At 47.3% G+C, this 25,439-nt stretch overlaps 1 protein-coding gene across 1 annotated transcript; it reads left to right on the top strand.

Moving 5' to 3' along the window:
* The first annotated feature begins 533 nt into the window (after positions 1-533).
* Positions 534-23,231, top strand: TMEM38A (transmembrane protein 38A). The gene is made up of 6 exons (XM_068536783.1): positions 534-694; positions 16,042-16,198; positions 16,457-16,641; positions 18,946-19,033; positions 20,753-20,870; positions 21,651-23,231. The coding sequence occupies exons 1-6, from the start codon at positions 571-573 to the stop codon at positions 21,876-21,878; spliced, it is 900 nt and encodes a 299-aa protein (XP_068392884.1). The 5' UTR covers positions 534-570; the 3' UTR covers positions 21,879-23,231.
* The last annotated feature ends 2,208 nt before the right edge of the window (positions 23,232-25,439 follow it).

Below are 25,439 nucleotides of genomic sequence, written 5' to 3'. Positions count from 1 at the left end.
GAGGACGGGATTCCTTGCGCGGCACAGAAATCATGATTTACAGAGGGCTGGGATCATGACAGCTCGATAGAGGACGGGGCTCCTGACCAAATGGACCCTATGGGGCACGGGAGTATGGGGTTCACAACTGATCTGGTCCCCCGGGGGATGGAGGTCCGGATCCAAGGGCTCCACAGAGGACGTGGGTCCTGATCAGCCCCAGAGGAACGCGGTCCTGAATGGTCCGTCCCGCCTGGGTGGGCTCCGTGAGGAACGGATCCCGCCCCCCTCCAAGGACAGATCCCCTGTCCAACTCACACTCCACGGGGACCCCGCACCCCGCCTGGCTGGGCTGAATGGGGTCGTGATGGCCCGAGGGACAGAGTGTGGGACATTGGACCGACCGGGCTCCATGGGACTGGACGGTCCCACCACCCGCCCCAAGGCCAGCCAGCGGTCGCCCCTCCTCTCCCGAGGGGGCAGGGTTGGGGGCGGCGCCTGGCGGGCGGGGGCGGGTCCAGTGGGGGGGGGCGCAGTTGCAGGAGACTGGACTCACCGGGCCGGGGGCTGGGGTGGGACCCGGCGGGCGCCATGGAGCTGCTCTCGGCGCTGAGCCTGGGCGAGCTTGCGCTCAGCTTCTCGCGGGTGCCCCTCTTTCCTGTCTTCGACCTTAGCTACTTCATCGTCTCCATTCTCTACCTCAAGTATGAGCCAGGTGAGCCAGGGCCGGAGGCTGGAGAGGACTGGCATTGCGGGGAGGGGGACGGCGGTAGACCCAGGGGTCTGGAGGAGGGGAAAGGCCTGAATCGTGGGGGAACAGTCCCAGGGACCGGTTTGGGGAAGCAGGCAGGTGCTGGGATCATGGGGTTCTCCCATACGGGGCCGGGCAGAGGGGAGAGACAAGAGAGAGGGCAAGGAGAGAAGCTCCTGAGATTGTGGGGCTGGGGGAGGGGAAGCAGATGCAGGCTGGAGGAAAGGAAAGGAACGTGATTGCTCAGAGGAGGGGGAACAGGTGCTGGGGAGGATGCAGGGAGAGAAGGTCAGGGGTCCGAGCAGGGTACGGTCGCAGGAACTTGGGCGAGGGGCGTAGGTCGTGGTGAGGGCGCAGGCGGGTCGGCTCTGCTGGCTCGGCCAGACGCCCTGGCTGCCCGCAGCCGTGACCTCCCTCCTTGCCCTTGGCGCGGGGAGCCAGAACGGCAGCTGAGCGTCTATATAAGGGCCGGCAGTGCTGGGGGCTGTGATCTGGTTCAGAGAAGGTGACACCGGTGCCCCTTCCCCGCTGTGGCCCTGGGGCAACCTCCTCTCCCTTTCCCTGGGCCAAGGCTCTGCTGGATCTCGGAGCCCAGAGGGAATTCTTCCAGGTCTGGCCCGGATCCTTTCCACTTACTGAGCAGTACCGGCCCTAGGGCAGGATGATTTGGGGTCAGCCTCCTCCCACCAGCTCCAGACCCTCATGGAGAATCGCTGGGGGGAAAACCCAGCTTCTTGTTTTTGGTTTGTTTTTTTTTTAACCATTTTTTTAAATGATGGTAAATGGCTTCTTTAGAATGCATTCTATTTTTATACAAGGTTCAGGGAGTGTTTCTTGTTCATCTCCTAGTACTTTAATAATTCTAGCACACCAGCAAACTAAATGGACAGTAGAATTTAGCTTTAGAAAAAAGACCAATCACCCGAAACTTTGTGATCTTTTCTCCCACTTAGATGTAAATTATCACTATATTCTCTGGAAATAGCTTTTTTAAAGATGATAAAAATAGGTGCTCGTGTATATTTTTTAAAAAAAGAAAGAAAAACAAACAAACAAACTGAAAAGCCCAAAGGAAAAAGGAGATAGTTACAGTTGACATGGTGGCCACCCTTCCAGACCTCACTTCTCTGCATTTATACCCCTGTAGTTACGGATGTAAATGCAGTCTTATGCAAATAAGATCATACTCTGCCAGGCAAGTGTTTTTGTTCCATTTTATTTTAGCTCGTCCACATGCCAGAGTCTATTTCTTTAAAGGCTCTTCTGAAAAGCAGTTACTTTGCAAAGCAAAATAAGCTTTGTATTATCTTAGCCTGAACATGGGGCTGTATTTCCTGTCTGCAGATGAATTCCTGGTGGCTCAGGCCAGTCCCCTGGGCAAGTACAGAACCTATTACACATTGGGAAATCGAAAATTGTGAAGGGCAGGAGCCCAGTAGGGATGTAGGACCCAAGTCTCGGAAGGAAAGAGGTCTCTGGGCTGGCTGGGAGCATGCAGGGGGGTTGGGATATTTCTGCTGGAGTCACAGAGTAAATCACCTGAACTTGAAGTACTGCAGCCTGAAGGTTCCTGACGGCTGAAAGGGTTCAGTGGTTCTGAACCCCAGCAGCACATTAGAGGCTCCTGGGGGTTCTTAAACCCCCATCTCATCTGCACTCCAGACCAATAGAATCAGAATATCTGGGATAGGGCCCTGGCATGCTCATGTTTCAAGCTCCCCTCCCCCAAGGATGCTATATGCTGTCAAGGTTGAGAACCCCCTCCTCTGATCAACATTCAACTCCCTCCTTTCATAACTGGGGAAATAGGAAATAGAGGCTAAGCTAATTTACATACACAAGGAGCCTGTGGTCCCATGGCTGGTAGGTGACAGCCCTGGGATTCGAACCCCGATCCCAAGAATCACTGTGATTGCTCCGGGGTACTTGCCTACCCTTAGAAAAGGGAGGCATTGGACTTAACTGTTAGTTCCCCAATTTGGTATTCCTGCTAAGCCTCTCTAAAAGTTTCTTCTCAGAATCCATGTGCTGATTGCAGGACCAGTTACAGAATATGTGTGACCCCTTGTACAGAAATTAAGAATTTTGTGAACCTGAGAGCCAAGCTGGCTTTAAGGAATAATCTTCAAATTGGGAGTCAGTTCTGCCTCTCACAGTGAGTAAACACCAGGCTGGTTGCTTTACTTACATGAGCTTCAGTTTGCTCATCTGTGAAATGGGCTCATTGGTAAAATAATCCTGGACTCCCTTTCCTGGCTATTGTGAAGATCTATTGAGAACTTTGTCAGTAGTCAGATCTAAGGCACTTGTGAGAGGTAGTAGAATTATTTGTAAGGCATGGGGCAATGTGTTTTCCAGGATGCAGGCATTTTCTGGGTCAGGCTTTTGTGAGAATCCTGAATGAGGATGAAGCACAAAGTGTGGTCCTCAGGTGAACAGCATCTGTGGCCCCTGGTTAAGAAATGCAGAATGCCAGGCTCCCCACCAAGACCTGCTAAAACAGACTCTGCATTTGAACAAGATCCCTGTAAGCATACTAACATTTGAGAAATGATGGGCTAAAAGAGGCTGGAGCTCCTTAATAGGGCAGGGAGGGCCAGGTCTGGCTCACCTCTAGGACTCTTAGCTCTATGCAAGAAGAAAGAAAGAAGTCGTGGATGCTGGCGGCATGATTGAAGGAATGAGTGAATGAATGATTAAATGACAGTCCTGGCTACCTTAAGCCCTGACCCATGCAAAGAGCCTTCCAGACCAGTGGTTCTCAAGTATGGCTACACATTAGAGTCACCTGGGGAGCTTTTAAGACTCTTGTTGTCCAGGTAGCACCCCTTCATCATTAGAATCAGAATCACAGGGGGTGGTACCAGCATCAGTATTTTTTAAAGTTCCCCAGATGAGAACTGGCTCTGCACCAGTGTTTCCCAACCTCAACACTAATGACAGAGACAGATCATTCTCTGTGGCAGGGGCTGTCCTGTGAATTTCAGGGTGTTTTGCAGCATCCCTGGCCTCAACCCACTAGATGCCATGAGCACACCCCAGCTGTGACAATCAAAAATGTCCCCAGGGAATTCCCTGGCGGTCCAGTGGTTGGGACTCCACGCTCTCACTGCTGAGGGCCCGGGTTCAATCCCTGGTCGGGGAACTAAGGTCCCACAAGCCATGTGGTGGGGCCATAAAAAAAAAAAGAAAAAAAAAATGTCCCCAGACATTGCTGGTGTCCCTGCGGGGGGACACACTTATCCCCACTTAAGACTCATTGATCTAGACTGAGTCTCAAACTCTAATGCTTCCAAGGGCCAGGCAGGTCATATATAGAAAACAATAAGACAGCCAGGTGAGGACCGTCCCCAGGTGAGATCCAGCCATGTGCATCTCTCCCTGATGGGGGCTAGAACGAGCAGAACTAATTTTTCAAGGGAAGCTAGAAATGTGATTTGCAGCTCCCTATGTTTATATGTTAGCTATTTGAACATGTTTTTTCTTTTTAAAAATTAATAGACAGTTTTTTAGAGCAGTTTAGACCCACAGCAAAGTTAAACTGAAAGTAGTTTCCATATACTTTGACTACCCACCCACACCAACCTCCCACACAGCCTCCGCCACCATCAACATTCTGCACCAGAGTGGAAACATTTGCTATAGTCCATGAACAAACATTATTGTCAACACCATTATTGTCATATTACCATTATTATCAGGTATTATCAACATCATTATCAACTAAACTCTGCAGTTGACATAAGGGTTCCTTTGTGTTTTACATTTTATGGATTTTAACAAGCGTATAATGACATGTATCCATCATTGTAGTATCATGCAGAATAGTTTCACTACCCTCAAGCTCTACCTATTCATGCCGCCCCCCCCTCTTCCCTCCCCAAACCCCTGACAACCTCTGATCTTTTCACACTGTCTCCATAGTTCTGCCTTTTCCAGAATGTCATAGAGTTGGAATCATACAGTATGTAGCCTTTTCAGACTGGCTTCTTTCACTTAGCAAGATACATTTAAAGCTCCCCTATGTCTTTTTGTGGCTTGGTAGCTCATTTCTTTTTAGTGCTGAATAATATTGCACGACATGGATGTTCCATGGTTTAATTATTCACCTATTGAAAGACATGTTGGTTGCAGTTTGAACATTTAAAAAATACTGTGAGAGCCAAAGAGAACTGTTCCTTGATCTCTGGTTTGAACTATAAGCTTTCTGAGGGTTGGGGACTGCTCACCCTCCAGCCTTTTGAGGAGGGGCTGCTATTCCATTTTACAGTGGGGGAAACTGAGGAAGAGAGCTGAGCACAGAGGCTTGGGAGAGGGTGACTTGTCTTAGAGAAACTCTGTGAACACACTTCCTATGTTTGGACCTCACACTAAGTAGTGCAGAATGGCAGCAGTGCTAAAAGTGCCCTGGGGAACCTTCTAGCACTTCCTGGCCAGTCACAGACAGGACGCTGACCCCCAGAGAGGGAATGTTGTGGAGCCCATCACAGGTCAGAACTAGGGTCCTGATAGGGGCTTCTTCCTTCCTCCTTAGGCAGACCTGATTTTTATAAGTCCATCCACTAAAATTTCCACCCACAGGTACTTTCCATTTATGTTCAGTTCCAGAAATAACTCTCATCTAATTGCTAAGCACTAAGCAATTTCTTTTCATCTTCACAGATGCCCTCTGAGATGAATGATAGCGCTGGGTGACCAACTCGCCCACGTTTGCCCAAGACAAGCACCCAAAGTCCCAGAAACCCCTCAGCCCCAAGCAAACCAGGACAGTTGGTCACTCTAGACAGCATCCTCATTCTACACATAACTAAACTGAGGCCCAGATAGGGGAGTGAGCAACCAAACTCACCCAGTGAGAGGGGAGTGCTTTGGTGGCAAACCTGGAATTGAAACCCACGTTCTCCTGCTTCTTGGTGCTGCCCCAAGTACTCAGCGAGAGAAACCAAAAAGAAGCATGGCAAAGGGAAAGAGCCAGGGGGCAGTTTCTTGACCACTGCCTTGCTGTGGATCCTTGGGGCAGGACATCCCCACCAGCCTCAGTCTTCTCATCTGTAGCAATGGGGAGACTCATCCCGTCCTTCTAGGGTCGCTGGGAGGGTATTGATAATGAAAAGAAGCTCACAGACGTAGAAAACAAAATTGTGGTTGCCCAAGGAGAAGGGGGGGAGGGATAAAATAACAGTATGAAAGTAACAGATACACACTACTGTATATAAAATAAACAACAAGGGTTTACTGTATAGCACAGGGAACTATACTCAATATCTTGTAATAACCTATAATGGAAAAGAATCTGAAAAAGTATACACACACACGTATAACTGAATCACTTTGCTGTACACTTGAAATTAACACAATATTGTAAATCAACTAAACTTCAATATTTTGTTTTATTTATTTATTTGGCCATACCACGCAGCTTGTGGGATCTTATTTCCCCAACCAGGGATCGAACCCGGGCCCTTGACAGTGAAAGCACAGAGTCCTAACCACTGGACCACCAGGGAATTCCCTTCAATTTACAAAAAAATGCATAATGGTGATAATACACAGAGCACTGAATCATCAATATAACTTGGTGGAGGGAGTGCTTTCATTCTCCCTTTGACAACAGAGGAAACAGGCTTGGGGGGGAGGGGGGCGGGGGCGGTTATTTTCCCAAAGCCACGCCAGAGTGAGCAGCAGAGCCAAAACCCAGGTGTGTAACTTTTCTACCAGGCCTCACCCATAGTGAGGAGCCTACTTTGTTCCCGCAAAACCCAGCCTCCCATCCCCACCCCCACCCTCCCTGGCCTTATGGTCCCAGAGGGCACAAGAAAGACCCTGGAAAGAATTCAGTCCCTGGGGGTTATTTTTAGTTGCAGAGGTATCCATTTCTGCAAAACATGGGTGCCTCACCTGACCCGGCCCCTGTAGGACCCACCAGCTGCTCGAAAGGATTAACTCTCAGCTGGCGGCGTTTTAAATAGATGCCCCAGAGGAGAGAAGAGGGCATTCGGCTTCATAATGGAGGAACTTGGTAGATGTTGAGACTCAGGATAACCTCGAGGGCGGGGAGAAGTTGCGCTTTGGGCTTGTGACTCCAGGGTGAGATTGAGGAGGGAAAATTTGATTCCAACCTCTACTAGGAGTTGGGCAAAGAAGGGATTAGGGTTCCCACCTGACAGAAGGAAAGAGATGGAGAAAGAAAAAAATGATTTGTCCAAGAACACGTGGTTAGTCAAAGGGGGTGGTAAAGAGAAAGGGAAGAGTGTTGCTGACTTACTCTGAAACAACTTTTATGAGACATGTTTCCTGATTATAAAATGTATATGCAAGAAAATGGATAAATAACTTGCAATCTGTTCCTATGATGGAATACTATACAGCAGTGAAAATGAATATTACCCTTGAAAATATTGTGCTCAGTGAAAGAAGCTAGATGCGAAAGGCCATGTCTTATGATCCCACCTATATGTAATGTATAAGTTCAAGAACATTTTTATCACTTCAGAAGGAAGCCCTCTCCCTATTAGCAGTCACTCCCCATTCCCCCCTCCCCCTGTCCCTGGCAACCACTAATCTGCTTTCTGTCTCTATGGATTTGCCTGTCCTGGACATTTCATAACAATGGGATCATACATTATGTGGCCTTTTGTCTTTGGCTTCTTTCACTTAGCATGTTTTTGAGGTTCATCATGTTGTAGCATGTATCAGAACTTTATTCCTCTTTAAGGCTGACTTGTATTCCATTGTGTGGATGGACCATATTTAGTTTATCCTTCATCTGTTGATGGACGTTTGGGTTATTTCCACCTTTTGGCAATTGTGACTAGTGCTGCTGTGAACATGAGCATGAGTCTTCCGGAACCTAGTGGTGGGTTCTTGTGCATAGGACAGCATGGTACCATGCTGCCCACCCTAGGCTATGAGACCTCCTGTTCCTGGACCCCCATCCACAGCCATCAGAGAGGGGGCAGGTAGTGAGGGGCCCACGAGGGGGCTTGGTACAGACTGTAGAGCCCAGTGTGATGAGGTGGGAGAGCACCCCAAGTCCTTATTGCTTATCAGCTTTAAGGGGACCCTTGTTTTTGTGCAGTTTTGGTGATTAAATATTTCAAACATACAGAATAACTATCCCCACTGACACTTCCATACTCTCTACACAGACTTACCAGATGTGAATGTAGATTTGCTTCAGATCTGTTTTTCTTTTTTATTTTTTTAAAGAAATAGTGGCAGGCAGAGCCAACCCCATCCGTTCCTCTCCCTCCCTCTCTAGATGTGACCAGTGCCCTAAAGGCGGCCTATATTCTTCCCATGCCTGTATGTATACCTTTACCACTGTTTATGTATCTATGAACTGCATGGAGCATTTTGTGTTGTTTTACATATATACATAAAATATACATAAACATAACATTCTGCAATCTAACCTTTTCACTCAGCAATAACGTTATGGGATTTATCCATGTTGATACATCTAGAGCAGGGGTTCTCAGCCAGAAGGGAATTTGTCCTCAGGGGATACTTGGTAATATCTGGAGACATTTTTGGTTGTCACAACCAGGGTGGGGGGGGCTACTAGCCTCCAATGAGTGGAGGCCAGGGATGCTGCTTGACGTCCTGCAGTGCACAGGATGGCCCCCACTGCAGCAGAGAATGATTCTGCCCCATACATCAGCAGTGCTGAGGCTGAGGAGCCCGGATCTGGATCTAATTCATTTTTAAATATCTCCTCTGCGGTATTCCATTTTGTGTGACTCTACTCCCTCACTAAGAAACAGTAGACTCCACTTTTCTCCTGTTGTAACAGTATGGCAGTGAAATCCCCCTCCCCATGTCTCTGTGCCCACATGCACTAGTTTCTTTTTGAGCAAATAGTGAGGAGCCGAATTGCTGGGGCACAGGCGACTCACAGCTCCTGGCTTCCTCAGTATTGCCAAATTGCCTCCAAGCTGGTTATGCCTATCGACCCTCCCAACTGTGTGTGTACAAGGGAAACCTGGACTTTTTCCCTCTGGAGGAGGGGCAGATAGTCCCCTCCCCACTTCTCTGTGAGGTTGACTGATTCGAGAAGAAGAAGGCAGCTCCTTCTATGGAGTACAGTGGACTTCAGGTTTCTTTCCCCAACACGGGCTTAGAACATTGGACATCGAACCTGGGAAAGAGGCTTGGATGCCATGTTGAAAGGTGTGGGGTTGGTGTGGCCCTGGCTTGGTCACTTGCTTTGCTGGATATCCAGCCCATGCTGACCAGACCAGTGTATCTGGCATTGACTGCCCCTTAGCTCTTAGGTTTCCTCTCTCCTCCCCCTTCCACCTTCTCCCATGCTCTCCCTTTGCCTGGATCATCTTCACGCCTCCACCCCCATCCTCTAGGAAATCCCTGCTCATTGTTCAGATCTCAGCTTAAGTGCCACTTCCTAAATGAAGTCTGACCTCCTTAGCTAGGACAGTTCCCCAATTAAACCCTTCAAAGCACCATGTGTCTCTCCCTTATGAGGTTTAACCTTCATTTGTGGGATTATTTAACCATGTTGCCTCTCTACCACACTATGGGCCCCACAAAGGTAATGCCTGAACCAGCTCTTGCTATGGCTGCATCCCCAGTGCCTAGCAAGAGCCCAGCACATGGTCAGAGGTCAAAAATACTCACTGAATGCCTGGGTGATCTTGGTAAGCCATTGACCTTGGGGAGACTCTGTTGCCTCATCTGTCAGATGCTATGTTAATTTCCTAGGGCTGCCATAACAAATGGCCACAAACTAGAGGGCTTAGGACAATAGAAATTTATTCTCCGCAGTTCTGAAGGCCAGAGTTCAAAGTCAAGGTGTCTGGTTCCTTCTGGAGGCTCTAGGGGAGGATGTTTCCATGCCTCTTTCCTGGTTTCTGGTGTCTTCCAGCAATCCTTGGCATTCCTTGGCTTATACATACATCAGTCCAGTCTTTGCTTCTGTCTTCATATGGCCTTCTGTATGAATTTCCTTTGGCTGCCATAATGAAGTACCACAAACTGGGTGGCTTAAAACAGGAATGTATTGTCTCACAGTTCTGGAAGCTAGAAATCCAAAAGCAAGGTGTCAGCAGGGCCATGTTCTCTCTGATGGTTCTAGGAAGGAATCTTTCTATGCCTCTTGCTAGCTTCTGGAGGTGGCTAGCATCCTTGGGGTTCCATGGCTTGTAGATGCATCACTACAGTCTCTACCTCCTTGTTTATATGGCCTTCTTCCCTGTGATCTGTCTCCTCTTATAAGGAACACCAGACCTTGGATTAAGGCCCACCTAATGACCTCATCTTAACTTAATTACATTTGCAAAGACCCTATTTCCAAATAAGGTCACATTCACAGATACCAAGGGTAAGGACTTAAACATATCTTCTTGTGAGTTCAACTTACAACACCTTCTTCTTTGTGTCTGTGTCTCCTTTTTTTGTCTTTTATAAGAACACTCTCATTGGATTCAGGACATACCCAGATGCTCCAGGATGATCTCATCTTGAGATCCTTACCTTATTTGCATCTGCAAAGACCCTATTCCAAATGAGGTTCTGATGGACATGAATTTGGGGGGGGGTCCCTCCTATAACTCACTATAGGCAGGGATATTGATCCCTACATTACCTGTGGTTGAAAGCCTGGGCTCTGACGCTGAAGCCTTGAGGATGGTGTGAAGGTATGTAGTTGCCTGGGACACAATAGTAACTCAATTTAAAAAAAAAAAGAAGTAACTCAATAAATAAAGGGAGCAGGGGAAGTTGTTGTTATAATGTAACCAAAAGTGCCCAACACAACCTCAGTGCCTAGGAGTGTTCAGTCCACATTTGCTAGAATGTAACCTCCATGTGGACAGTTCTTTCACTAACAATTATTTATTGAGTAACTACCATGTATCAGGCACAGTGCCAAGCACACCAGGTCAGGGGAAGGGGATGGTTCAGCAGCAGATAAGACTGATAAGGTCCCTGTAGTCACCGAAGGATTAAGATCAAGTCAACTTGTTGAGTGTATCAATAGTATATACAGGTATTTATGTCAATAGCTTCACACTTAGTACACAGCATAAAGAGGCCAAGCATTCAGATTTGACAATTTAGAGACAAAAGGCATCCAATCTCTAGAAACAAAGAGAAACTTTCCCCCCAAACTCCCAAAACCTGAACTAATTATTTCTTTTGATTAGCCTTTTGACTAATAGATTACATATTGTAAGCTTGTCATCTCACATCCACATTGAGTAGAGTTTTCATTGGATTAAGTAAATTGTTTATTAAAGAGAGGCATTGGGGAATACTACTTGGCCATAAAAAAGAATGAAATCATGCCATTTTCAGCAACATGGATGGACCTAGAGATTATCACACTAAGTGAAGTAAGTCAGAATGAGAAAGACAAATACCATATGATATCACTTATATGTAGAATCTAAAATATGACACAAATGAGCTTATCTACAAAACAGAAAAAAGCAGACTTGGAGAACAGACTTGTGGTTGACGGGAGGGTGGGGGTAGGGGGAGGGAAGGAGTGGGAGTTTGGGATTAACAGATGCAAACTGTTATATATAGGATGGATAAACAGCAAGGTCCTACTGTATAGCATATATAGCACAGGGAAGTATATTCAATATCCTGTGATAAACAATAATGGGAAAGAATATGAAAAATAATAATGTTTATACATGTATAACTGAATCACTTTGCTGTATAGCAGAAATTAACACAATATGGTAAATCAACTATACTTCAATAAAATAAAATTTAAAATAAAACTTAAAAAATAAAAAATAGAGTCATTGGTACTAGCTCTGGCTGTGAGAGCTAAGTAGCTGTGTCTTATGACTTAATCCTAAATTCATTCTCTGGAAAATGAAATTAGTGGGGGAGGGAAGGAATCAAGATGATGAAATAAGTCGTCACACCAGGAGACACCCAGGTGCCAACTCAGGGGTGTGGCTGTAGAAGATGAGGACAATAGTAGCATAAAGATAGAACCTAACTATCTCAAAAGATTCAAAAGAATTTGTCCATTTCTTCCTTTTGAATCTTTTGAGATAGTTAGGTTCTATCTTTATGCTACTATTGTCCTAAGATGCAGGCCTACTAGAGAATGGATTTGAGGATACAGGGAGGGGGAAGGGTAAGCTGGGACAAAGTGAGAGAGTGGCATGGACATATATACACTACCAAATGTAAAATAGTTAGCTAGTGGGAAGCAGCCACATAGCACAGGGAGATCAGCTCGGTGCTTTGTGACCACCTAGAGGAGTGGGATAGGGAAGGTGGGAGGGAGGGAGATGCAAGAGGGAAGAGATATGGGGACATATGTATATGTATAACTGATTCACTTTGTTACAAAGCAGAAACTGACACACCATTGTAAAGCAATTATACTCTAATAAAGATGTTTTTAAAAAAAAAGATTCAAAAGATTTAAGTGTGTAGTATAAAGTGTATGATTTGACTAATAGAAATTAACCCTGTACCTCTAGTGTTTTTTGTAAACGTGGTTTTAAAGAACTAGACCTCCTGCCTTCATTTTAATTTGGGATCTTAAAATACAGTTTATCTTGCAAGAGTTTAAGACTCATAAGAAATTGCAAAAATGGGTTCTTTTTTTTTTTTTTCCGTGGCCATGCCACAGCTTGCAGGATCTTAATTCCCCAACCAGGGATTGAACCCCCGGTAGTGAAAGTGCTGAGTCCTAACTACTGGACCACCAGGGGGATTCCCAGAAGTTGCAAAAATGGAGCAAAGAGTTTCCAAGTCCCCTTCACCCAGCTTCCCCCAATGACAACATCTTACCTAATGGTAGCTCATTATTAAAACATGGAAATTGGCATCAGAATAATACCATTAACAACAACTACAGACTTTATTCAGTTGTTTTTACATGGACTTTAAAAAATATAGTCCTTTGAAATTTTATCACATGTGTAGATTGGAGTAACCACTACCACGATTAGGATACAGAATGGTTCTGACACTCCAAAGAAACTCCCCTGTGATGCCCCTCTGTAGTTAGATCTTCCTTTGAACCCTAACCCCTGGTAACCACTGATCTGCTCTCTGCCACTCATCCCTATGGTTTGGTCACTTGGAGAATGTTATATAAATGGAATCATATACAGTACATAACCTTCTGAGATTGGCAGTTTTCGCTGAGCATCACACTGTTGAGATCTGTCTGGGTTGTTTTGTGTATCTCTGGTTTATTCCTTTTTCGTTACTGAGTAGTATTCCATGGTACAGATGTACCATGGTTTGTTTATCCATTCACCCATTGAAGCCGTTTGGGTTGTTTACAAATAAAGCTGCTATGAATATTTGCATGCACGACTGTGTGAATACCAGATTCTCCTTTTCAAACAAAATCTTATGCCGAACTCTGAGAAGAAGCAGTAAACAAAGTTGTGCTCTGGTTGAAACAGGGGGGAAGACCCAGGACATACCTGCTTGGTTTCTCCTTTGCCCCTGCAAACCCTCACGGTTCCCAGGAACACAGTTTGAAAACCATTGCTCTTGGGAGCCCATCCTCTCAGACCATGGAGGTCTTTCTTGGGTTATCAAGGCTGCAGGATGTCAGGACATGGGCCAGTTCATTCCCCTATCTCTGTGGTGCTCAACTTTGTTGCACAAAGGAATCACCTAGGAGAATTAAAAATCCACAAGCCCAGCCATATCCCACACCGACAAACCGAGACCCTCTGGGATGGGGCGCAGGCATCTGGTGTTTGTAAAGTCCCCAGGTAACTGATGTACAGCCAAGTTGGAAACCAATGCACTGAGCCATCTTCCTTAGGTGTGGGGTCCCTATTTCTATTCGCTAAGTTAGTCCAGTCTTTTGCATTTTCTTGCCTTGGGTTTACAAGAAGACTCACTTTAGTATCATTTATGAATGTTTATCTTCAGTTGCAGAAACTGTGAACTGTTACATTTTTTTTCTTTGTTATCCTTTATTTTTTAACAGCTTTATGGAGAGTTAATTCATATACCACCCAATTCACCCATTTATATCATCCCATTCACTGGTTTTTAGTATATTCACAGAATTGTGCAACTATCTCCTCCAAGCTGGATCTTCTAGCTTTTACCCTCCCATCTCCCGCATCCCCTCCAGCCCTAAGCAACAACTAATCTACTTTCTGTTATTCTATGTGAAAAATTGAATAAAGTACCAAGACCCAAAATGGGGTGGAGTCCACGGGGTGGTGGGAGCCCAGAGTCGGGAGTGACTGGCTCAGTAGAGCAAGGAAGCCTTCCTGGAGGAAGTGGCATTTTTGCTTGGCCATTTTTGCTTGTGTCTTTGTTCCTTCCATGCTGCTAGCATGGGATGCCCTCTCTCCCTCCTCACCCTGTTAGTATAATTCTGCCTTCAAGGACTCCATTATCCAGCTTTGCTCATTGCTCTTTCTACATGGTTCCTCACATGTGGGCATGCCCTGCACTGTCCCCTTCAGTACCAATACCTGGTGACTTCCCTCTGCACTGATGGCTCTCCCCCAGAAAGATAGGGCTCCAGAGCTCTTCAGCTCCACCTTTCAAATTTCTTCTGTGCCTTCCTATCTGGGGCCAATCGAAGCTCTTTACCCAGCAAATGAACATTCTCCATAAGAGCACAACTTAACAACAGAACGACAACCCAATTTTTAAAAAAATACACAAAAGACTTGAATAGACATTTCTCTAAAGAAGATATAGGAATGACCAATAAGCACATGAAACGGTACTGAATATCACTAATCACTAGGGAAATGCAAATCAAAACCACAATGAGATATCACCTCATACCCATCAGCATAGCTATTCCTAAAAAAGAGAAAACAACAGGTATTGCTGAGGAGGTGGAAAGGTTGGAACACTTGTGCATTACTGATGGGAATGTAAAATGGGGCAGTTGCTGTGGAAAACAGTATGGAAGTTTCTCAAAAAATTAAAAATGGAATTAACATTTGATCCAGCAATTCCACATCTGGAATATACCCAAAAGTATTGAAAGCAGGAACTCGTACAGATATTTGTATGTTCATGTTCTTAGCAGCACTATTCTCAATAACCAAAAGGTGTAAGCAACCCAAATGTCCATTGATGGATGAATGGATATGTAGAATGTGGTAGATCCATCCAATGGAATATTATTCAGCCTTAAAAAGGAGAAAATTCTGACACATCTTATGATGTGGATGAACTTTGAGGACATTATGCTAAGTGAAAGAATCCAGTCACAAAACAACGAGTACTGTATGATTCCACTTACATGAGGTCTATAAAGTAGTCAAGTTCATAGAGACAAAAAGTAGGGTGGTAGGCATCAGGGACTGGAATGAGGGAGGAATGGAGAGTTAGTGTTTTTTTTGGCTGCGTTGGGTCTTCGTTGTTGCACGTGGGCTACCTCTAGTTGCAGCGAGCGGGGACTACTCTTCATTTCAGTGCGCGGGCTTCTCATTGCGGTGGCTTCTCTTGTTGCGGAGCACGGGCTCTAGGTGCACGGGCTTCAGTAGTTGTGGCGCACGGGCTCTAGAGCGCAGGCTCAGTAGTTGTGGTGCACGAGCTTAGTTGCTCCATGGGATGTGGGATCTTCCCAGACCGGGGCTTGAACCTGTGTCCCCTGCATTGGCAGGCAGGTTCTTAACCACTGTGCCACCAGGGAAGTCTGAGTTAGTGTTTAATGGGGACAGAGTTTCAGTTTTGCAAGGTGAAAAGCTCTGGAGATGGATGATGGGGATGGTTTCACAACAACATGAATGTGCTTAATGCCACTGAACTGTACACTTAAAATGGTTAGAGTGGTACATTTTATGTATATTTTACCACGCACATAAAAATTTCTTTAAATAAGGAGAGACCAAAAGTACAGGTGTAAGCTTATAAGGATCTTGGCATCAGCCCAAGGCAGGAGTAGCTGCGTCAAAGCTCTCCCAACTGCATGTTGTCCTCTCTCTTCAAGCTTCAGTCTCCTCATGGGGATAATAAGAGTGATCACTTGGCTGCAGTTATCAATGAAGATTTAACGTCCTTCCTATAAATGCTAAACCCAGTGTCTGAGACCTGGGAATGCTTGCTAAATGTGAGCTGGTGTTATTGTTATTGCCACCTGTCTGAGCTCGGAGGAAAGAGCCCCAGCCTGGTTCTGCCTTCTCTCTGTGTGACCTCAGACATGTGTGCAACCCTCTCTGAGCCTTGGTTCTTCCTCTGAAATGGGCAAACTGCAAGGCATTGGGTGGGCAGTCCGTGAAGGCAGCTGAACTAGGATGGGCTGAACAGAGGGCATAAAGGGTGAAGCATGTCCCAGATGCCCTGGTGATGGTGGGGGGGTGCCCCATGCCCCTCAGGAGCAGTCGAGCTGTCCCGGCGCCACCCCATGGCATCCTGGCTGTGTGCCATGCTGCATTGCTTCGGGAGTTACATCCTGGCTGATCTGCTCCTCGGGGAGCCCCTGGTCGACTACTTCAGCAACAACTCCAGCATCCTGCTGGCCTCCGCAGTCTGGTAAGCACCACTCGTCTGGCGGGATGTGGGAGAGCAGAGCAGGCGGGCAGGGTGACCCTGCCACCTGGGAGTGGGGAGGCGGGAGGTTGGAGGAACTAGGACCCACCAGCACAACCTCCACAGTGGTCCTGACCCACCACTTTCCACTGCCCAGCTGTCCTGAGCCTGGCAAGTGAGAGCGAGGGTCTGGACACAACCTCATCTCCGAGGGGCCCCAGGCTCTGTCTCCCCCTGAGGCTTGGCATTTTCTCCCCAAAGGTACTTGATTTTCTTCTGCCCCTTGGACCTCTTTTACAAGTGTGTCTGCTTCCTGCCGGTGAAACTCATCTTCGTGGCCATGAAGGAGGTGGTGAGAGTCCGCAAGATCGCCGTGGGCATCCATCACGCGCATCACCACTACCACCACGGGTGGTTCGTCATGATCGCCACTGGCTGGGTCAAAGGTAAACAGGACCATGATGAGAACAATGGAAAAGCACCCCAGTTGAGAACCCCTGCTCAGTGGGACGTATCGGGCACCCCAGCTGGCACAGCCATTGCTCTGGGCTAAGGGATGTCAGGACGGCTGCAGGAGTCCAGCCTCCTCATCAGCAGACACCTTTAGGGTAAATGAGAAGATTCTTCCAGAAATTTAACTATCAAAGGTAAATAGGACAACGAAGCAATGATAGCTGATGTCTCTAGAGCAGGATTTCTCAACTGTGGCCCTACTGACGTCTGGGGCTGGACCATTCTCTGTGGTGGGGACCGTCCTGTGCATCGTAGGATGTTGAGCAGCGTCCCTGGCCTCCACCCACTAGACGCCTGTAGCACCTACCAGTGTGACAGCCTAAAATGTCTCCAGACATTGCCAAATGCCTCCTAGAGAGGAAATCATACCCCTGTAACTACAGAGGTTCTTAAGCTTTGTGGACTACAGCCCTTTAATCAGCCCAGTAAAGCCTACAGACCCTTTTATGTCTTTTAAATGCATAAAGTAAAATATATAGGAGAATAAAGGAAGCCTATTATTCTAAAGTAGTTATAAAATTTTTAAAAAAATATGCTGTAGTAGCTTTATCCATCTTTACTAGTGATTAAATAGCAGACCTTACACTGGCTCCTAATAACTCTCAGACTTTTGAAGTGGTGTTGAGCACAAATGATATTTTGAAACCACCATCTGCAACAATGGGAATGTGAAAAGAAAAACATCCATGAACTCTGTTGGTGACAGAATCACAAACTTGCAAATCCTGCTAAGGTAACTGCCTCCCTTCATGATGGAAGGAAAGGCTGGATTTCAGCGAGAGATGTGAAAATGAAGATGTACTTCTGTTTCCTGTCTGGGTTCATAGACTCCAGGTTAAGATCCCTGACCCAGGGAAAGTTTTGAGTTGAGGCCTTTGTGCATCTTTTCTCATTTGATCCTTAAGACTCTCCTTTAGGAGAAGGCTAACATCATCTCTTTTTACAGAGGAGGGAAATGAAATGACATGCCCAAGGTCACATGGCTATGGGGGCACAGCTGGGTTTGACTCCAAGTCCTCTGAATTCAACATCCACGTTCCTAACAACTTTGGAGCCCTCCTTATTATCCTCCTCCATTTATGCTAAGAGGTAGACCAAGATAGACTTTGAGACAAAAAAATATTACTAAAAATATAGAGGGACAGTTTATAATGTTGGGTCAATCCACTAAGAAGATATAACCATTATAAACATATATGCACCTAAAAACAGAGCACCAAAATACATAAAGCAAAAATCGAGGGAAGTTAAAGGAGAAATAGATAATTCAACAGTAATAGTTGCAGTGGTGGACCAAGGAGTAAAAGGAAGGCAGGGAAAGAAGGCTTGAGCAGGTGCTAAACACCACTGGGCACCGAATCCCTGCTTCCTCTTCACCAAAGTGGGTACCCCCAAAATGCCTGCGTCTAGAATCATCATCCATTGAGTCACAGTATCCTCAGCACCACTGACATTTAGGGCCGGATCATGCTCTGTGGTGGGGGCTGTCCTGTGCATTATAGGATGTTGAGGAGCATCCCTAGCTTCAACCCATTAGTTGCCAGTAGCAGCCCCCTCCCCAGTTGTGACAACCAAAAATGTCTACAGATATTGCCAAATGCTTCCTTGGGGGCAAAATCATCCAAGATGCAAACCCCTGGTCCAGTGGTGCATATCAGGCATCCCAGTGAGCACAACCACTCCTGGAGTGGGTGTCCAAGCCTCTTTAGCCAATACATTTGGGGTAAATGGGAAGATTCTTCTAGAAATTTAACCAGAAATCTTGACGTGGGTCTCATTCTCTCTCCAGGAAGCCTGTACTACAGAGTAAATTCCCCAGGGGTATGACATGCCTTCCAGAGGGCAAGTGGCTTGAGAAAGGTTGAAAGCTCAGAACCCAGAGGAGAAGAGAGGCTGGGGGTGGGGAGCCCTCTGGAAGCCTCATGCACAGCTCAGGGTCCTGGATTGGGAGCATCAGGGCAGACAACCCAGATTTGTCCAAGACATACCTTGCAGGTGGGATATGACCTTGATTACTTCATGCTGGTTTTGCTCCAAATGTGCTGTGTGACCCTCAGCAAGACTGTCCCCTCTCTGGGCCTCAGTTCCCCCACCTGCAACTGATGATCATACACCCCAGGCTCAGTATCCCTCTGGAGGAGACTCCAGAAGCAAAGAAGTTGCTTCCTTGGGAATTCAACCAAGAAGAGCAGGGAGCTGGAGGTGGCGGGCTTGCTTAGAAGTACCCTGTCCCATAGGCTCTGGTGTCGCCCTCATGTCCAACTTTGAGCAGCTGCTCCGAGGGGTCTGGAAGCCAGAGACCAACGAGATTCTGCACATGTCCTTGTGAGTATCCCATCCTCCCTATTCCCTGGGCCTGACCCTGGGTTGGATACTCCTGGTAACTTGGAAGTCTCAGCCCCTGATTCTCCTTCCAGAATCTTCCAGAGACCATGGCTGGGGGACCCCAGAGGTAGAGCCCTAACACTACCTAGGGGGCAGGGGCAGGCAGCGTTACAGGGTGATGAGACACTTGATTTGGGTTTTGAAGAGTGAATAGGAGTTTTCTGGCAAAGAGGGAGCTTCTGGACAGAGGCCAGCACCTCTGCCAACTATCAAGTCAGAAAAGAGCAACGATTCTGCCTGGTTCTGCAGGGTCAGGGTACAGATTGTGGGTGGGAAGTGAGGGATTCAGGATGTAGAACACAGAGTGTGGGCGAGGAGTGTGGCTGGGGCTAAGTGGGGAACACTGGGCAGGGCCAGATGGCAACATACAGGACTCAACCCAGGACCCCACAGGGCATTTAGCCTAATACATTTTTAAAAGACCTAAAGATTCAAGCTAGTTAAATTTTCTCCCAATCTACAATAAAGCTGTTGCCATTAAAATAGGACAACATTAAAAGGCTCACCCATATGCCAATGAAAACTATCTCCCATTTCATATGTTGGAAAACATAACTGTATCTCATTTTATCCCCATGAAAGGTCTGTTCCCACACTCAGTTCATGGACAGGGAAATGGGGGCTCAGACCATTGTGTCCCTTGCTACTAAGAGGGCAAGTGGCTTCCCCTCTCAGATTCTATTTCTGCCTCATCAGCTGAGTGTGAAGACTCCATCACACACATAACCCCTCTGACCCTGGTTCCTGGTGCGTGCTTTGGAAATACCAGGTCGAATTATCATCATTAAGTACGCGCAGTGAGCGACAGACATCAGAAACAGAAGTCACTGGTCTGTCTTCTGCGGCAAGTCAAAATATCGGAAGCCTATTCTTCAAGGAAGAAAAGGAAAATTAAGAAGAACTGTGTGTTGTAATCCCACCTTCTGGGGGAGTGCACTGTTTAGGAGTCCCCCCAAGACCACCCTCAGGTTTGACAATTTGCTAGAAGGACCCACAGAACTTGGCCAAGCCATTATACTTAGGATTATGGTTTATTACAGATTAAAAATGGCAAAGGTAAAGACATGTGGGGCAGTATCCAGGGAGAGACTAGGCGCAAGCTTCACACTGTCCTCTCTCAATGGAACTGTGTGGACAGCATCTGTTTCTCCCAGCGTCCATGTGTGACTGTATGCGCTGAAGATTGCCAACCAGTAGTGCCCCCCTGAGCCCTGGTGTTCAGGAGCTTTACTGGGGCTTGGTCACACAGACATAGCTGACTGCCCGCGTGGCTGACCTCAGTCTCCAGTCCCTCCAGAGGTTCAGCTGATACCATGTGGCCCAAGACCCCACCCTAAATCACACCATTACCATCTGGTATGACCCCAAATCCCCAGGTAAACAAAGACACTCCTATCAGACAGGACGTTCCCGGGGCTTAATGGATACCTTTCAGGAGCAGGGCAAAGGAGAGACCTCTTTTGGGGCCAAGATAGCTCTTTACTGTACAGGGGGATACCACCTCATCCATGTCACATGGGCAACTTCTCACCACGCACTCTGGAGAAGCTGGGATGGGTGCTGGGACCAGCAGGGGTGGGCAGAGAAGGGGGCCTGGGACAGGGGTACAGAGGCCTGAGCCATGCAGAACCTCCCAGTAACCACAGCTACCCCCTCCAGCCCCACCAAGGCCAGCCTGTACGGAGCCATCCTCTTCACCCTCCAGCAGACCCGCTGGCTCCCAGTGTCCAAAGCCAGCCTCATCTTCATCTTCACCATGTTCATGGTATCCTGTAAGGTAAGTCTTCCTGTCCTGACGCCGACCCAAACCTCCCAGGCTGAGGATAAGGAGCTTAGACTCATAGCCTTGAGTGTCTGGGGAAAGGACAGCCCTAAGGTCAAGGGGTGGGGAGCTTGTCAGTAGGTTCACGCATGGGAGAAGGGTATGAGAAGATTAGTGTCCAGCAGGTGGGGATGGCGGTGAACAGAACAAGGTCTTCCAGGCAGACGGCCCAGCATGGGCAAAGGCCAAGATGGGGGCAGGAGTGTACCGAGTCTGTTTGGAGTATCAGGGCCTTGTGCCTCGGGCATGGAGAGCGGGCTGGACCAGGAATGGTGCTGGTCTGACCCTCAGGCCTTGAGTTAGGGTCACCCCCTACCCAGGAAAGGTCTTCTGGGGTCATGCACTCTTCCCTCCCCGTGGAGCTGAGGAGCTTCGCTGCTGGCTCCCTGGGAAGGGACCACAGGCCATCACATAGGGAAAGGGAGTGAGCGACCCCAAGCCAAACAGAGCTCCTCTCTGAGCCCAGGTGTGTGTGGGGGAATACTCCTGGGGAAAAGGTGACCAACTGTCCTGGTGTGCCTGGGTTTTTAGCACCAAAATCTCACATCCCAGAAAACCCAGGACACTTGGTCACCTTCTTAGCGGTGCATGCAGCCAGAAGGCTGGGTCTGGGCTCCCTCTGCCCTTGACCTGGCTGACCTTCTCTCTCTTTCCCCCTCAACCCCCCACTTTGCTTCTGCCTCATTCTCCCTCTGGCTCTCTCGCCTCTCCTGTCCCTCTGCCACACCACCTCAGGTGTTCCTGATGGCCACTCACTCCCACAGTTCCCCTTTTGATGTTCTGGAAGGCTACGTCTGCCCTGTGCTGTTTGGGTCGGACTGGGGGAACGACCATCACCATGACAACCACGGTGGATCCCAGGGCGGCAGTGGGCCCGGCTCCTCGCACTCAGCCCTGCCCACCAAGTCCAAGGAGGAGCTGAGTGAGGGCTCCAGGAAGAAAAAAACCAAGAAGGCAGATTAGAGGGCAGCCCTGGGGGCATTCAGGGCACCAAGGAGAGGACCCAGACCCAGGACCTGGGCTCAGTTCTCCCCTCTCCAGGCCTCTACTTCCCCATCTACAAATTGGAGCCATTAGCCCACCCTCCAGGGCTGATGCGGGGGTTAAATGAGATATGGGGGTGAAGGGCATTTGTAGGAATGGGGGGGGGTCCCTTTCTCTTTCTGCCAGGTCCCCATGGAGTTATAGCTTTGGCAGGGGGCAGTTCACAGAATCCCAGCAGCAGCTCCAGCCGGAAACCCTGGCAGTTATGTTCTTGGTTCTATTCTTTCCTCTCTAAAATTACACCTTGACTCCAAAAGAATTTCAAGCCATGTTGAGACTCATTCGTTTGACGAACGTTATACTGAGTGTCTGCTGTAAGGTAGCTGCTGTGGTTTCCACGTCTCTTCTTGCCAACTTCTCCTGGGCATCCCTGGGCAAGTTGCCTCCTGCTCTGAGCCTTGCGTGCCCCATCTATATAGTGGCTCCTCACCCCATTCTGTATGCAAGGGCTGATGTGAGGCTGGACGTGAACCAGCTTTCTAAGCTCAGAAGCACAATGCAGTCAGGAGGGGAGGCCTTGGTGGATGTTCATCGTGCATAAAAATGGCTTTGCATTTTAGATCTTTTGTGTTTGTGGACCGGAGAACCCCACAAGTTACCTGGCACAAAGGAGGCCTTCAGTAGACATGTCTAAGCCAGACTTGAGAGCATGGAGGGTGGGGAAGACTTGTTCTGATCCTTGGCTTCAGGTTGTTCCTAAACCAAAGAAATGCAGCTTGGCTGGGCAGGTGTTCCAAGATCTGGCTCTGCCCAGGGGCTCCAAGAACTCACTGTTGCACCTGGGAAGCTCCATGAGACCTCCCTCATGCTGGCATCCTTCATTGCCACTCACTCAGTCATTCAACAAACACATGCCTACTATGTGCCAAACCTTGTGCTGCTGCTAGACAGGCTGGGAACTTGATTCAGGGTGTGCGAGGGGGATGGGAGCTGAGCGCCCCTCCTGGCCATCTTCATCTCAGCCTAGGTCACCAGGACATCTGAGAGGGGTAGGTGGGTCGGGCATGGCCATTCTCAGATGGGGTTGGGGCCCAGACCAGCCCAGCTTGGGGCTGCCCTTTGCACACGGGTGCTCAGAGCATGCTCAGGGCATCAGCCTGCAGCTGTGTCAGAGCGGTGTGGGATTGTTGGGGTTCCAGGTGTTGCCCAGCTATTGGGAAAGTGCCTTGATCTGGGAGCTAGGTGGGTCCTGAGGCTGTAGGGCCCCCAAATTCCTCCTCTCGCATGTCCATCAAGGCTCAACGTGAAGGGTCAGGAAATAAATCTGTTGTGAAAGAACCCTGATGGCTTGTCTGATTCATTCTTGCTCTTTTGGCCTCACGACACAATGGGAGTCCTGTGAACTTAGAGACGCATGGAGTTTCCAGGAGAATGAGGCTCATGGCAGCCCTTGCTCACCAGTGGGAGATAGAGGCAGTGGGTGAAGTCTGTGGGGCTTGGAGTTAAGCAGAAATGGGTTTGATCCTCACTCTGACATTGACAGGTCATGGGGCTTCCCCTTCTCTAAGGCTGTTTGCTTCTTGGGAAAAAGAGAGGATGATGATTATCACTGCCCTTCGAAGACAGGTGGGAGGATTAATGGGAGTGGTTGGGATTTGCAGCTAAGAGTCTGTGCAAAACCCTGTTAAGAGAATGAAAGTCAAGCCACAGACTGGGAGAAAAATCTTTGAAAATCACACATCTGATAAAGGGATTGTATCCTGCATATGTAAAGAATTCTCAAGACTCAATAATAAGAAAACAGCTCAACTTAAAAAGGAGCAAAGGATTTGAGTGGACACTTTGTCATAGAGAATATACAGATGGCATAGAAATAAGCACATGAAAGATGCTCAACATCCTTGGCCACTGGGGAAATGAGTGGGAAGACACCACTTCACACCCACTAGGAGAGCTAAGATTAAAGAGACTGACCATACTAAGTGCTGGCGAGGATGTGGAGCAACTGGAAATCTCATACATGGCAGGTGGGAATGTAAAACAGTGCAGCCACTTTGGAAGACAGTTTGGCAGTTTCTTAAAAAGTTAAACAAAAGTTAAGACAGTTTGGCAGTTTCTTAAAAAGTTTTGTATGACCCAGACATTCCACTCAGGTATTTGCCCAAGAGAAATGAAAATATGTGTCCACACAAAGACATGGACACGGATGTTCATAGCAGCTTTGTTTGTAATAGCCCCAAACTAGAAACAGCAAACGAATGTCCATCAAAAGGTGAATGGGGACTTCCCTGGTAGTCCAGTGGTTAAGACTCCATGCTTCCAATGCAGGGGGCTGGGATTTGATCCCTGGTCGGGGAACTAATATCCTGCATGCTGTGCGGTGCGGCCAAAAAAAAATTGAATAGTACTCAGCAATAAGAAGGAACAAACTATAATATGAATGAGCCTCAAACGCATCATGATGGGTGAAAAGAGCCATACAAAAAAGTATGCATATGGGATGATTCCATTCATATAAAATTCTAGAAAAGGCAAATTCACCTGTAATAACATCTGATCAGTGGGTGTTCGGGGAGAGAGAGAGACAGGTGTTGGGGTAGAAGGGATGGCAAAGAAGCAGAAGAAAACTTTGGGTGATGGATGTCTTCACCCTCCTGATTGTGGTGATGGTTTCACGGGTCTATATACATGTCACAACTTATCAAATTGTACACTTTAAATCTGTGCAGTTTATTGTATGTCAATAGTATTCCAATAAAGCTGTAAAAAAAAACTTAAGAAAAAAACTCGATAAAAATTGGGCAAAAGATTTGAACAGACAGTTCACCAAAGAGAATAGATGTATGACAAGTAATCACATGAAATACACATTAAATCCACGATAAAATGCCACTGCGGTATCTGTTATAGGCCGAATTGTGACACCCCCCGACCCCCATTCTGGGAGTTGGAGTCTTTAAAGAAGTGATTAAATTCAAATGAACTCTTTAAGGTGGACCCTAATCCAGTATGATTAGTGTCCTTATAAAAGAGGAGATTAGAACACAGACATACACAGAGAAAAGACCACGTGAAGACACAGGGAGAAGATGGCCATCTACAGGCAATGGAGAGAGGTCTCAGAAGAAACCAGATGCGCTGCTGACACCTTGATCTCGCACTTCCAGCCACCAGAACTGTCAGAAAATAAATTTCTGTTGTTGAAGCCACCCAGTCTGTAGTGTTTTGTTACGGCAGCCCTAGCAAACGAATATAATACCATTTAGAGTGAGTAAAATAAAAATAACTAAAAATGCCAGGTGCTGGTAAGGATTTGGAGCAACTGGAATGCTCATGCACTGCTAGTGGAAAAGAGTTGGGTCGTTTCATATAAAATGTAACATCACTGACCATATAATGCAGCAATCCCATTTCTAAGTGAAGCACAAACACATGTTTGCACAAGAAATGTTTATAGTGGCTGGTTTTGGTAATCACCAAAAACCAGAAACATCCCAAAGGCCCATCAGCTGGTGAGTGGATGAACATCATACAATGATC

The sequence above is a fragment of the Eschrichtius robustus genome, chromosome 2, assembly GCF_028021215.1.
Source record: "Eschrichtius robustus isolate mEscRob2 chromosome 2, mEscRob2.pri, whole genome shotgun sequence".
NCBI lineage: Eukaryota > Metazoa > Chordata > Mammalia > Artiodactyla > Eschrichtiidae > Eschrichtius > Eschrichtius robustus.
Note: the sequence above shows the minus strand (reverse complement) of the source record. Positions and strands in the feature narration are given on the sequence as shown.